General features: G+C 40.7%; 1 protein-coding gene and 1 pseudogene across 3 annotated transcripts in view; one reads left to right on the forward strand and one right to left on the reverse strand.

Moving 5' to 3' along the window:
* The window catches only part of GDI2 (GDP dissociation inhibitor 2), a 48,482-nt gene that overhangs the window by 10,470 nt on the left and 22,566 nt on the right, over positions 1–15,446 (reverse strand). For all 3 annotated transcript variants that reach the window (XM_004049020.5, XM_055353153.2, XM_055353152.2), the window contains 2 exons: positions 10,135–10,333; positions 9,433–9,564 (listed from right to left, as the gene is read on the reverse strand). In XM_004049020.5, the coding sequence (XP_004049068.1) occupies positions 9,433–9,564; positions 10,135–10,333 (331 nt within the window). The remainder of the gene's footprint in view (positions 1–9,432; positions 9,565–10,134; positions 10,334–15,446) is intronic.
* Positions 310–1,161, forward strand: LOC101124132 (nuclear receptor-binding factor 2-like; annotated as a pseudogene).

Genomic DNA, 15,446 nt, shown 5'->3' on the forward strand with positions numbered 1-15,446 from the left:
AAGAGGTTAGCAGAGATTATAGAGGAAGGGCAGAAGAAAAAATGTGTTTGAAGTTTAAAATTGCCATGTTCAAAGGAGCTTGCTTACTCCAGAGGAGTAACGTTTAAGAATAAGCAAAGGCCACTTGCGCGTGTGACGTCATGGCACCGTGCGTGGCAGCAGCAGCAGCGCAGGTGGCAGGCCCGTGGAGCAGTGCTGGAGGAGGAAGTGGTGAGGTTGTTGCTCCCTCTGCGCCCCACTGCTGGCTCTTGAACGCAGAGAGGGGCCACAGTCTCTGCGGCTGCATCGCGCTTCCCTGCAGTCCCCTCCATGCTCCCCTGCGCCACTGCTCCCCTTCCTAAGGCTGCCGCTTACCCCGGGGTCTATGAAAATAATGGATCCCTCAACCTGGCTCATCAACAGAGAAGATGAACAGACCATTTATCAGCAACTACAAAGAAGCTATTTCTTGTCACAAAAAGGCTGCGGCATATCCTTCAGAAGCCGTGAAGCTGACAGTCTGAGCAGGTTCATTTTTCACTGGAATTGCAAAGGAATAGGAAACAGCGCCTCCTCATCCAAGACAGGTGGAAAAGGGCCCACTGTGAAGAAAGATTGAAAGCCCAGCAGAACACAGGATGTAGCTGCCCATCTCACAAACCCTCTGCTGAGGATGCAGAGAGCCAGAGCCCCCTTTCTCAGAAGTACAGCCCTTTCACAGAGAAATGCCTGCCTGAGATTCAAGGGATCTTTGACAGGGATCCAGACACACTACTATTTTTACTTTAGCAAAAGAGTGAGCCAGCAGAGCCATGTATTAGAAGCAAAGGCCCGAAAGATAAAACAATTATAGAGAAGCAGATTTGAAGAGGCATGTAGAATTCCTTGTGGCTGAGAATGAAAAGAAAATAAACAACTCAAGGTTGAAAAGGGCAGACTTCTAAATGGTCCAATAGAAAAGGAGCTGGATGTAGATGCTGATTTTGTAGAAAAGTCAGAGTTATGGAGCTTGCCGCCACATTCAGAAACTGCTACAGCCTCTTTAACCTGGAAGAAGTTTGCAGCAAATACCAGGAAAGCCAAGGACATTCCAATCCCCAATCTTCCTCCCTTGGATTTTCCATCTCCAGAACTTCCCCTTATGGAGCTGAGGATATTCTGAAAGGATTTATGAATAATTAAAATGGAAGGCCATAGAAGAGGGGAGAAGAGGAAATAATGCGATAACAGTTAACCCAGCAAAAAAATTAAAAGGGAAAACCACATAGAAGGGTAATCCCGGAAATGGTTCATCTGGCGGACTGTGAGAGAAGAGGCATTGCCAGGACTTGGCAAACAGTCACTGTGAAATGTATCTGATTCACTGACTTGAGCTAATGATTCCAACTTAGTACACACTAAATTCATGGAGGTTCAGTTTCTCCAGATACAAACCAAATGGCTACATAGAATAATTTTTTCAAGCAACAATTACTTTTCTTGTCTTCAGGGTTAAAATGCATAAAAGTTATGCCAGGCACGGTGGCTCACGCCTGTAATCCCAGCACTTTGAAAGGCCAAGGCGGGTGGATCACCTGAGGTCAGGAGTTTAAGACCAGCCTGGCCAACATGGTGAAACACTATCTCTACAAAAAATACAAAAATTAGCCGGGCATGATGGCAGGTGCCTGAAATCCCAGCTACTCAGGAGGCTGAAGTGAGAGAATTGCTTGAACCCAGGAGGCGGAGGTTGCAGTGAGCCAAGATCATGCCATTCCAACTCCAGCCTGGGTGACAGAGTGAGACTCCATCTCAACACAGTCATTTCTCAAAAGAAAACATTTATGCAGCCAAGAAACATGAAAAAAAGCTCATCATCACTGGTCATTAGAGAAATACAAATCAAAACCACAAAACCACGTGAGAAACTGTCTCACGCCAGCTGGAATGGTGATCGTTAAAAAGCCAGGAAACAGCAGATGCTGGAGAGGATGTGGAGAAATAGGAATACTTTTACGCTGTTGGTGGGAGTGTAAATTAGTTCAACCACTGTGGAAGACAGTGTGGCGATTCCTCGAGGATCTAGAACCAGAAATACCATTTGACCCAGCAATCCCATTACTGGGTATATACCCAAAGGATTATAAATCATGCTACTATAAGGACACATGCACACATATGTTTACTGCAGCACTGTTCACAATAGCAAAGACTTGGAACCAACCCAAATATCCATCAATGATAGATGGGATAAAGAAAATGTGGCACATATACACCATGGAATACTATGCAGCCATAAAAAAGGATGAGTTCATGTCCTTTGCAGGGACATGGATGAAGCTGGAAACCATCATTCTCAGTTAACTAACACAGGAACAGAAAACCAAATACCGCATGTTCTCACTCATAAGTGGGAGTTGAACAATGACAACACATGGACACAGGGAGAGGAACATCACACACCGGGGCCTGTCAGGGGATGGGGGCTAGGGAGGGATAGCACTAGAAGTACCTAATGTAGATGATGGGTTGATGAGCACAGCAAAACACCATGGCACATGTATACCTATGCAACAAACCTGCACATTCTGCACATGTACCCCAGAACTTAAAGTATAATTTTAAAAAAAAGTATAAAAGTATGTTATGCTTAATTAATCTATAATGCCATAAATGATCATGCAAAACTTAAATAATATGGTGGCCCGAGGGGCTGCCTTGTAATTGAAACATGCTTTCTTTCATGCATTGACTATATGCATTTTGTTAATGCGCATTTTGTTTAAATAAGTTGTGTAAGAGACACACCTTTCTAGATGAAACTATACGTGTGTGCCACACTTTGCACTACTAACGATCACCTCAAGACTATCAGGAGAAATATTTAAATTTCCATTTTATGAAGAAAGGAACCAAATTATTAGTTATGCTTTTTTAAACAAATTACCAGTTTACATAATTAATAAGGGTGCATTTTAAGTTCTAACTTTGTTTATTGTATAATGTATCATTTAAAAATACCAAGGAGGAAATATCCTTTGCTTTTAATGATGCATGAGTGGAAGTAATGCTAGTTGGCAGTATCTGACTGTAAGAAATCAATAAATTGTGATTTAAAAAAATCAGCAAACAACAAAAGGAAAAACTAAAACGACCCACTTTAACAAGGTGTAAAATCCAGTCTCCACAAATGCAAGATGAACAGTCAATAAAAAATTTCACTGCCTACTCAAACCAAAACCAACTTTTCAGAGGAAGAACCCGGCATCTCAACAAACTATCAATTCATGTGTCCAGTATACAATCCAACATTACTAGACATGGGAAGAAACAGAAAACTGTGATCCAAAGAAAACAGAAAAACAAACAATAGAAACAGATGCCCAAATGTTAAAATACGCAGTTTAAAAGCAGCTATTATAAATATGTTCAAGGATATTATATGTTCAAGAATATGTTCCAGAACAAATATCCTTGTTCAAAGATACATATTCAAGGATAAATATGTTGTTATAAATGTACTCAAAAGAGTCAAGTAAATACAGAGTATCACAAAAATGAAAACTATAGGCCAGGAACGGTGACTCAAGCTTGTAAAGCAGCAGTTTGGGAGGCTGAGGCGGGCGGATCACAAGGTCGGGAGATGAGACCATCCTGGCCAACATGGTGAAACCCCATCTCTACTAAAAATACAAAAATTACCCGGGTGTGGTGGCATGTGCCTGTAATCCCAGCTACTTGGGAGGCTGAGGCAGGAGAATCGCTTGAACCCGGGAGGCGGAGGTTGCAGTGAGCTGAGATCGCGCCACTGCACTTCAGCCTGGGTGACTCCGTCTCAAAAAAAAAAAAAATAAGAAAAAAGAAAACTATAGAAAATGGGAACTCTAGATCTAGACAGTATAAAAAAATTAAAATTCACTGAATGAGATTAACAGCCTATTGAAAATAGCAGAAAAGGTCAGTAAACTTGAAGCCACATGAACAGGCATTCTCCGATAAGAAGCACAGAGAGGGGAAAAAAAAAAGTTTGATGCTTTTTTTTTTTTTGTAAGAGACAGGGTCCTGCTCTGTCACCCACACTGAAATGCAGTGGTATGATCACGGCTCACTGCAGTCTCAACCTCCCAGGCTCAAGGGATCCTCCCACTCAGCCTCCCGAATAGCTGGGACTACAGGCATGCATCACCACACCCAGCTAATTTTTTGTGTTTTTCTAGAGACAGGGTTTCGCCAGGTTGCCTAGGCTGGTCTCCAACTCCTGGGCTTCAAGCAATCCACCCACCTCACCCTCCCAAAGTGCTGCAATTACAGGCATGAGCCACCATGCTCACTTAAGCCCAGAAGTTCAACACCAGCCTGGGCAACATGGTGAGACTCCATCTCTACAAAAATACAAAAGTTAGCCAGGTGGGGTGGTGCATGCCTGTAGTCCCTACTACTCAAGAGGCTGAGATGGGAAGATCCCTTTAGCCCAGGAGGCAGAGGTTGCAATGAGCCAAGATCATGCCACTGCACTCTAGCATGCGTGACAGAGTAAGATCGTGTCTCCAAAAAAAAAAAAACAAACAAACAAACAAAAAAAAGACCAAACTATAAATGTAAGTGAACTTAATGTGACAAAACCATCTACAAAAAAAAAAAACTATAGAAAACATATTTAATAGTAAAATATTTACTAGATTCCCCGTAAAACTGGGAACAAAGCAAGGACGTCCATTCTCATCCCTGCGACATTATCAGGAAGTCCTAACAAGTGCAATAAAGGTAAGTGGGGGAAAAACACATAAAAGTTATAAAAGAAGAATCTCTTTATTCACAGATGACATGACTGTGTAGAAGGATAATTCTAAGAAATATATAAAACTAGAAAAACTAGTAAGTGAACTAGTAAAACTTAAGTACAAGATCATAGGATACAACGTCAACATACAATTATATTTCTGTATACCAGCAGCAAACAATTTCAACATAAAATTAAGACAATTTCATTAACAGCAGCATCAATACAAAATACATTAACAGCGGCATCAGTACAAAGAGATTGAACAAAAATGTGATAGATCTCTACAATGAAAGCTGTAAAACACTGCTGAGAAGAAAACCACATGGAGAACAATCATATTTATGGACTGGCAGACTCAGCATAATTAAGATGATCATTTTCTCCAAACTCATCTACAAATTTAACTCAATACCAAAATCCCAACAAGCATGTTTTCTAGAAATTGACAACCTGATTTTAAAAACATATATGGAAATGCGAACACCCAAGACAAATTCTGAAGAAAAAGTTGGCGAAAGTGTTATCACCTACTTCAAGACTTAATATAAAACTATAATTATCCAGACAGTGTAGTACTGGCATAGGAAATACAAATCACTGAAACAAAACTGAGTCCCAAAACAAACTCATATGTAGCCAACTGATCTCCCACAAAGGCACCACGACTACCTAGAAAAGGAAGTCTTTCCAACAAATGCAGCTAAAACAACTAAATATTCGTATGTGAAAAAAAAAGAACCTCAAGTCTTACCTCATCCCACACACCAACACTGTCTCAAGATGAATCAGATTTAAATGCACAGATGAAATTATAAAACTTCTAAAAAAAAAAAAAAAAGACAATAGGAGAGTATTTCTGTGCCCTTGGGGGCAAGTAAAAGACTTCTAAAATAGGGCCAGGCGCGGTGGCTCACGCCTGTAATCCCAGCACTTTGGGAGGCCGAGGCAGGTGGATCATGAAGTCACCAGATCGAGACCATCCTGGCTAACACAGTGAAACCCCGTCTCTACTAAAAATACAAAAAATTAGCCGGGCGCAGTGGCAGGTGCCTGTAGTCCCAGCTACTCAGGAGGCTGAGGCAGGAGAATGGCGTGAACCCAGGAGGCGGAGCTTGCAGTGAGCCGAGACAGTGCCACTGCAGTCCCGCCTGGGCAAAACACCCAGACTCTGTCTCCAAAAAAAAAAAAAAAAAAGACTTCTAAAATAGGACCCAAAAGGCTATAAACATTAAAAAAAATTTTTCTTTGATATACTGGACTTCATCAAAATGTAACACTTCTAGGCCAGGCGCTGTGGCTCATGCCTGTAATCCCAGCACTTTGGGAAGCCAAGGCAGGCGTATCTCTTGAGGTCAGGAGTTAGAGACCAGCCTGTTCAATAACGGCAAAACCCCGTCTACCCAAAATACAAAAATTAGCCAGGCGTGGTGGCACATGCATGTAGTCGCAGCTACTCAGGAGGCTGAGGCATGAGAATTGCTTGAACCTGGGAGGCAGAGGTTGCAGTGAGCCAAGATCATGCCAGTGCACTCTAGCCTGGGCAACAGAGCAAGACTCTATCTCAAAAAAAAAGTTAACACTTATGCTTATCAAAAGACCAGCCATAAACTGGGAGAAAATATTCTTAATACATATATGACAAAAGACTTGCCACCAGAATACACCAAGATCTCCTACAAGTCAAAAACAGAAAGACAATCCAGTCTTTAGAAATGTGCAAAAGACTTCAACAATCACAGCACAAAATTATACAAATGGTCAATAAGCTCATGAAAAGGTGAGCAACATGAGTCAAGAAATACAAATTAAAACCATAATGAGACAGCGTTTCACACCCACTTGGGCAATTAAAATTAAAAACTTACAATACTAAATGTTGACAAAGATGTGGAGCAACTAGAACTCTCACACACTGCTGAGTGTATACACAATGACACAACCACTCCAGAACACTGTTTTACAGTTTCTTATGAATTCAGACTTCTATCTGCCACATCAGTCAGCAATTTCACTCCCAGTATTTACTCAAAAGGAAATGAAAACCTATATCCCCACAGAAAGTGTTTTACATAAAAATTTCACAGTGCCTTCATTCATAATAGCCAAAAACTGAAAACTAACTAGATGTCCACCAAAAGGAGAATTATATGCTCATATAATTCATACAAAGGAATTCTACTCAACAATTAAAAAAAAAGAATTGGCCAGGCACAATGGCTCACACCTCTAATCCCAGCACACTGGGAGGCCAAGGTGGGTGGATCACTTGAGGTCAGGAGTTCAAGACCAGACTGACCAACATGGTGAAACCCCATCACTACTAAATATAAAAAATTAGCCAGATGTGGTGGCGCATGCCTGTAATCCCAGCTCCTTGGGAGGCTGAGGCAGAAGAATCACTGGAACCCAGGGGGTGGAGGTTGCAGTGAGCTGAGACTGCACCACAGCACTCCAGCCTGGGCAACAAGAGTGGAACTCCATCTCCAAAAAAAAGAATTACTGGCACATGCATCAATATGGATGAATCTCAAAAAATGAAAAAGACACAAATGAGAACATATTGCATTATTCCTTTTACATGAACTTTGAAAACAAGCAAAAGTAATCTATAGTGACAGAAATCACAGCGGTGGTTGCTGGGGATGGGGGGCAGTATTCATTATGAGGTGACACAAGGCAACTTTATGGGGTGAGGAAAATGTTCTATACCTTCACTCAGGTTTTAGTTAAGCCCAGGACAGGGATAGGTCTATAAATTTATCAAACTGATTTTTTTTTAAATATATATAGTTATAAAATAAAAAATACAAGAATAGCTACTCCTGCTCGCTTCTGGTGTCCATTTACATGAAATATATTTTTCCACCCCTTTACCTTAAGTTTGAGTCCTTTTGTGTCTGGTGAATCTCTTGAAGACAGCAGATACTTGGTTGATGAGTTCTTATCCATTCTGCTACTCTGTATCTTTAAAGTGGAGCATGTAGGCCATGTACATTCAACATTAGTATTGAGATTTGAGGTACTATTCTATTCATCGTGCTATTTGTTTGCCTGAACACCTTGTTTTTCTTCTTCATTGTGTTATTGTTTTATAGGTCCTGTGTGATTTATGCTTTAAGGAGATACAATTTTGGTATTTTGAGAATTTGTTTCAAGATTTGGAGCTCCTTTTAGCAGTTCCTGTAGTGCTGGCTTGGTAGTGGCAAATTCTCTCAGCACTTGTTTGTGTGAAAAAGACTACTTTCCTTCATTTATGAAGCTTTGTTTCACTGGATACAAAATTACTGGCTGATAACTGTTTTAAGGAGGCTAAAGATAGGACCCCAATCCCTTCTAGCTTTTAGAGTTTCTGCTGAGAAATCTGTTAATCTGATAGGTTTTCCTTTACAGGTTACCTGAGGCTTTTGACTCACAGCTCTTAAGATTCTTTCCTTCATCTTGACTTTAGTTAACCTGATGACTATGTGCCTAGGTGATGATCTTTTTGTGATGAATTTCCCAGGTGTTCTTTAAGCTTCTTGTATTTGGATGTCTAGATCTCTAGCAAGGCCGTGGAAGTTTTCCTCAATTAATCCCTCAAATTTGTTTTCCAAACTTTCAGATTCCTCTTCTTCCTTGGGAACACCAATTATTCTTAGGCTTGGTTGTTTAATGAACTTATTGGAAGCTGCGTTCATTTTTTTTTATTCTTTTTTGTCTTTGTCAGATTGGGCTAATTCAAAAGCCTTGTCTTCGAACTCTGAAATTCTTTCTTCTACTTATTCTATTGCTGAGACTTTCCAGTGCATTTTGCATGTCTCTAAGTGTGTCCCTTGATTTTCAGAAGTTGTGATTATTTATTTATGCTATTTTCCTGGAAATTTTTCCATTCATATCCTGTATCACTTTTTTTATTTTGCTAAGTTGGACTTCACCTTTCTCTCATGCCTCCTTGATTGGCTTAATAATGACCCTGTGAATTCTTTTTCTGGCAATTCAGAGATTTTTGTCTTGGTTTAGATCCCTTGCTGGTAAGCTAGTGTGACCTTTTCAGAGTGTAAAGAACCCTGTTTTGTCATATTACCCCAGTTGTTTTTCCAGTTCCTTCTCATCTGGATAGACTATGTCAGAGGGAAGATCTGGAACTCAAGGGCTGCTGTTCAGATTCTTTTGTCCCACAGGGATGCTCCCTTGATGTGGTGCTCTCCCCTTTCCCCTAGGGATGGGGCTTCCTGAGAGCCAAACTGCAGTGATTGTTATTTCTCTTCTGGATCTAGCCGCCCAGTGGAGATAATCAGGCTCTAAGCTGGTACTGGAGAGTGTCTGCCAAGAGTCCTGTGATGTGATCTGTCTCCAGGTCTCTCAGGCGTGGATACCAGCACTTACTCCGGTGGAGGTAGCAGGGGTGTGAAGTAGATTCTGTGAAGGTCCTTGGTTGTATTTTTGTTAAGTGCGCTGGTTTTGTATTGGCTGGCCTCCAGCCAAGAGTTGGCACTTACAAGAGCACATCAGCTACAGTTGTATAAAACTGGATTTTTTTTTTAACTGAAGATCCGTGCATATCATTATATGTTAATTTTATTTCAATAAAAACAAAAAGCATCTTATTACTCATAGACTGATCTCATCTCATTATTTAAACTATATCTCATATACACATTATGTTGAAGATGAGGTTTTGGATCACTGAGGTTTTAAACACAGGCTCTTACCTTGCAAATCCTTGGGGCAGTTCTCCAAGGCCATAGAGTGGATAAAGGTATGGGCTTTTGCCATATCTTGCCAAAGATTCACTGTAAAGTTTAATTCTATTAATGGTTTCATAACACGGTTGATCTAAGTAGCTGGAAGAAAGGAAATGAGTATTAGGAAAGGGCTTTAGTTTTCATTCATGGTGTTCAATTTATAATTTTTTTGGAAGTGATTTCAATCCATTATCTTCTTTTTTGTTTTTTGAGACAGGGTCTCACTCTGTCGCCCAGACTGGAGTGCAGTGGTGCAATCTCGGCTCCCCACAACTTCCACCTCCCAGGCTCAAGTGATTCTTCTGCCTCAGCCTCCCAAGTGGCTGGAATTACAGGGGTGCACCACTACCGCCCAGCTAATTTTTGCATTTTTAGTAGAGAGGGGGTTTCACCATGTTGGCCAGGCTGGTCTTGAACTCCTGACCTCAAATGATCCACCCAACTTGGCCTCCCAAAGTGCTGGGATCACAGGCGTGAGCCACCACGCCTGGCCCACTACCTTTATGTTTAAATCACTTAAAAGGTCCCAACACTAATTTCGACTAGAACCTCTTCATTCATAGTGCAATATGGCTAAGTATTTGTTTTGTTAGAATTTCCACTTGGAAGACTTGGGAAATTTAGTGAGAATTTCAAGAAAAATACAAATCAAAAAACCAAAATACTTACTCATCAGTTCTGTAAAGTGCAAGAGCATGACCAGTAAAATCTATAACATCTTGACCCAAATCAAATTTCTTATACACATCTCGCATTGTGGTCTTCTTAGGATCAATGCCTTCAAAAGTTCTCGGATCTTTTTCATCGAAGTTGGCAACATACACTAGGAATTTCCTGAAGCGACGTTTTTCAAACAATCCCATTAGGCCTAAATAAAAAAGTATTTTTCAAAAAGCACACTCACAATCAGACATTGAGGAGAACAAAGTATGAAAGCAAAGTTTAAACATGCCTTGTTATCAAAATGCAGGATGCAATTTTTTTTTTTTTTTTTTTTTTTTGAGACGGAGTCTTGCTCTGTCGCCTAGACTGGAGTGCAATGGCGCAATCTCAGCTCACTGCAACCTCTGCCTCCCGTGTTCAAGCGATTCTCCTGTCTCAGCCTCCCAAGTAGCTGGGATTATAGGCAACCGCCATTACGCCCAGCTAATTTTTGTACTTTTGGTAGAAACAAGGTTTCACCATGTTAGGCTGGTCTCAAACTCCTGACCTCAGGTGATCCGCCCACCACGGCCTCCCAAAATGCTGAGATTACAAGCATGAGCCACCGCGCCTAAAATGCAGGATGCAATTTAAGATATGGGAGTTTGGACAGCATGGCTTCCAGTTTCACAACACTTTCAACTGACACGATTATAACAGGTTACTTATAAAGTCTTCAATTTTACCCTACAATTACAAGTAATTAAAACTACTACTTAACTGAATGAAAAATGTCAAATTATGTTTCTTACTAGGTACAAGGTAAATGTGACTCTGAACAAGTATCCATGAAGCCATCCATCTGAAGAGTCTTCCTTTGACAACTCTGATCTACGCTCAGCCAATTGCCTAAATTCTGAATGCTCTCCCTTTTCTGCCTCTGTATGCTAAGATACAACCGGGCATTTAATGATAACAGCTTAAGATAACAAGAACAAATTGACCTCGATAAAATTTAGATGCTGCTGCTACTGCTGCTAGTCACTTACTTTACTGAAGTCCTACATAAGCAACCAATTCGCTGCATTTTACACTAAAAAACAGATGAAGAAGCTACAAATTACCACTTTATAAATCCTCAGCTTTTATTACTAGGCTGTATTTCAACTAATCATAGATGATAGACAAATAGCCAATAAAAAAGAAAATGTTCTGATTTTATCTCCCTTCTCCCCCCATTCCTAACCTGTACAGCTATTTTTAAAATACAACTACAGTTTTAAAAACAAACTCTCAAATGTTTCTATTGACAGCTTAATGTTTTGATAGATTTAATATTATATCCAAGATCATTTTCCAGCCAACAAAACTGAAAATTAAAACCATGAGGCTGGTCGGGTCGTAGTGGCTCACGCCTATAATCCCAGCACTTTGGAAGGCTGAGGAGGGTGGATCGCTTGAGGTCAGGAGTTCAAGACCAGCCTGACCAACATGGTGAAACCCCGTCTCTACTAAAAATACAAAATTAGCTAGGTGTGGTGGCGCACGCCTGTAATCCCAACTACTTGGAAGGCTGGAGCAGGAGAATCGCTTGATAAACCCAGGAGTCAGAGATTGCACTGAGCCGAGATTGCACCATTGTACTCCAGCCTTGGCAACAAGAGCGAGACTCCATCTCAAAAAAAAAAGAAACATGAGGCTATTAATGACAACTGACTACATTTAATTTTTTAAAATTAAGATTTACAACTCAGCCTTTTAAATGGACAGAATGCACACACAGTAAAGGCATAAGGCTGAATAGAAATATCCTATTACCACATCAGCACTATACTTAAGACACAAGTGTAGTTGTAAGAGTTGGGTATAAGACAGGCAAAAGGAAACATGAATCACTATTTCAATGCACTTAAAACTTAGGTACCATATTCCGGTCGGCACAGCCTGTCAGAACCTAAAGCTATTACTAACAGTTATTTTGGAGTATCTCCCAACTTTTGTTTATTTAATAGAAACCTGAGTTGCTGTTACCAACTTTTGTTTTAATCGAAATAAAAATCTATCATGTTTCCTTCTCTTTCCTCTCATTTTCCTCCATTACCTGATCCTTACCCAGAGAGGGATAGAAATCAGTGCCACTCCTGTTTTACACAGCACAGTAGAGACGTCCTGGCTGTTTTTCCATCCCTTATTTCCATGTTGCTATGCATGGCGCCAAATAGTGATCTCAATGACTAGCTGTTAACGGCATGAGAACCAGATATAATTGTATTACAAATACTTCAAACACCCAGTGCTCATTCTGAAAAACTCCTAATTGAAAAAGTTCAAATCAATGATGTGTTTCCTACTGTGTGTTTTTTTTTTCCATAGAAACAAGGTCTCGCCATGTTGCCCAGGCTGGACTCAAACTCCCAGGCTCCTAAAGTGTGCAATCACAGGTGTGAGCCACTGCACCTAGTCCCTACTGTGTCATTTTTTACAACTACTATTTATCTATGCTGATGCCTTCCCAGATCACCTTATTTAAAGCGTCCTTCTCACACTCCCTCCTTCCTCTTTCCCCCACAGCAATGGATCACCATGGGATATGCCTTTCTGTATTTACAGTTGTCCCTTGAATAACACATCTGAACTGCCACTTTTTATATAGATCAGAGGTGTCCAATTTTTTGGCTTCCCTGGGCCACACTGGAAGAAAAAGAATTGCCTTGGGCCACACATAAAATACACTAACGATAGCTAATGAGCTTTAAAAAAATTGTGAAAAAAAATCTTATGTTTTAAGAAAGTTAACAAATTTCTGTTGGGCTGCATTCAAAGCTACCCTGGACCACATGCAGCCCATAGGCCACAGACTGGACAAGCTTGATGTAGATTTTTTCTTGTCAATAAATGTACTGAAAAAATTTTTGGAGGTTTGCATGTTGTTCTTTTTTTTTTTTTTTTTTAAAGGAGTCTCACTCTGTCGCCCAGGCTAGAGTGTGCAGTGCCGCGATTTCGGCTCACTGCAACCTCTGCCCCCGAGGTTCAAGCAATACTCCCACCTAAGCATCCCGAGTAGCTAGGATTAAAGGCATGCACCATCAGACCTGGCTAATTTTTTTTTTGTATTTTTAGTAGAGATGGGGTTTCACCATGTTGGACAGGCTGGTGTCGAACTCCTGACCTCAAGTGATCCGCCTGCCTCAGCCTCCCAAAGTGCTGGGATGACAGGCATGAGCCACTATGCCCAGCCAGGTTTGTTTTTTCTTTCAGTTCTACATTTTATTTTACTTGATTTTTTTTTTTCCTTTTTGAGATAAGATATCTGTCACCCAGACTAGAGTGCAGTGGCGCAACCACGGCTCACTGCAGCCACCAACTTCCTGGGCTCAAGCAATCTTCCTGCATCAGCCTCCTGAGTAGCTGGGACTACAGGGTATTCAGCTAATTTTTCTTCTATTTCTTGTAGATACAGGGGTCTTGCTATGTTGCCCAGGCTGATCTCAAACTCTCGGGCCCAAGTGATCCACCCACCTCAACCTCCCAAAGTGCTAGAATTACAGCCATGAGCCACAGTACCCGGCCAAATGATTTTTTTTTTAAGAGACAGGGTCTTGCTATATAAGCATATATCGTCCAGGCTAGAGGTGCAGTGACTATTCCCAGGTGTGAACATAGCACAGTACAGCCTCAAATGCCTGGGTTCAAGCAATCCTGCCTTGGCCTACCAAGTGGCTAGGATTACAGGTGCACAGCAACATGCCCGGCAGATTTGTGACAATTTGAAAAAACTTGCAGATGAACCGCATAGCCTAGAATACCAAAAAAATTAGAAAAAAGTTATGTATGTCATGAATGCTAAAATATATGTAGATATTATTTACTATCATAAATATATACAATTCTATTTCAAAGTTAAAATTTAATCACAAAACTTAGGCACACAAACACAGACCATACACGGTGCCACTGTAAACAAAGAAAGATGTAGTATTAAGTCTTAACTGCAGAAGATTAACTGCAGTATATGCTGTACTACTGTAATAACTCTGTAGCCACCTTTTGTTGCTAATGTGGTGAGCTCAAGTGTTTGAGTATCTTAAAACTCTATGTGACAATAATCATCTCTGCATGAGCAGTTCACCTCTCCAGTAAATTATCTGTCACAGTAAAAAGTGATCTCTCCTTGTTCTCACATATTTTTCATCGTGTTTAGTGCAACACCATAAATACTGAGTAAAATGTAGGACCCACAGGGAATGCCACTGATGCTGGAAGTGCTCCCAAGAAGCAAAGTCATGACATTACAAGAAAAAGTTGAATTCCTTGAAACGTACCAACTGACTTCAGGTCTGCGGCTGCAGTTGCCCGCCATTTCAGACAGACAATTCATCTCATACACATACAACCTAAACTTTTGGTATCAGTAAGTCCAGTATGGTACTGTAAATGTACTTTCTCCTCCTTATCATTTTCTTAGGGGCACTGTCTTTTCTATAGCTTACTTGATTGTAAGAACACAGTATATAATACATTATCACAAGGCCAGGTGCGGTGGCTCACACCTGTAATCCCAGCACGTTGGGAGGACGAGGCAGGTGGATCACCTGAAATCAGAAGTTCAAGACCAGCCTGACCAACACAGTAAAACCCTATCTCTATTAAAAATACAAAAAATTAGCCAGGTGTGGTGGTGCATGCCTGTAATCCCAGATACTTGTGGAGGCTGAGGCAGGAGAATCGCTTGAACTTGGGAGGTGGAAGTTGCAGTGAGCCAAGATTACACCATTGAACTCCAGCCTGGGCAACAAGAGCAAAGCTCAGTCTCAAAAAAAAAAAAAAAATCACATACAAAATGTTAATCAACTACTTAGCTATTTATGTTATCCGTATGTCCTCCATTCAACAACAGGCTATTAGTAGTTTCAGAAGTGTCAAAAGTCTTGAAGTCTTAATCTCTGAAAGTGATCTAAGAGGGTTAAAACTCACTTCTTCCAAACTCTTTTTAATGTTGGTATTTTGACCTCCTCCCATGAATTATAAATGTTCTTGGCTGGGTGCAGTGGCTCACGCCTGTAGTGCTAAGACTTTGGGACACTGAGGAGAAATGACTGCTTGAGCCCAGGAATTCAAGACCAGCCTAGACAATTATAGCAAGACCCCATTTATACAAAAAATTTAAAAAATTATACCACTATAGGCATGCATGGTGGGATATGCCTCTTTTGGGAGGCTGAGGAGAGGTAACTGCTTGAGTCCGGGAGTTCAAGACCAACCTGGGCAGCATAGCAAGACCTCACTTCTACAAAAAAATTTTTAAATTGCACCATTATAGGCATGTGTATCCCTATAGT

The sequence above is a fragment of the Gorilla gorilla genome, chromosome 8 (genome assembly GCF_029281585.2).
Source record: "Gorilla gorilla gorilla isolate KB3781 chromosome 8, NHGRI_mGorGor1-v2.1_pri, whole genome shotgun sequence".
NCBI lineage: Eukaryota > Metazoa > Chordata > Mammalia > Primates > Hominidae > Gorilla > Gorilla gorilla.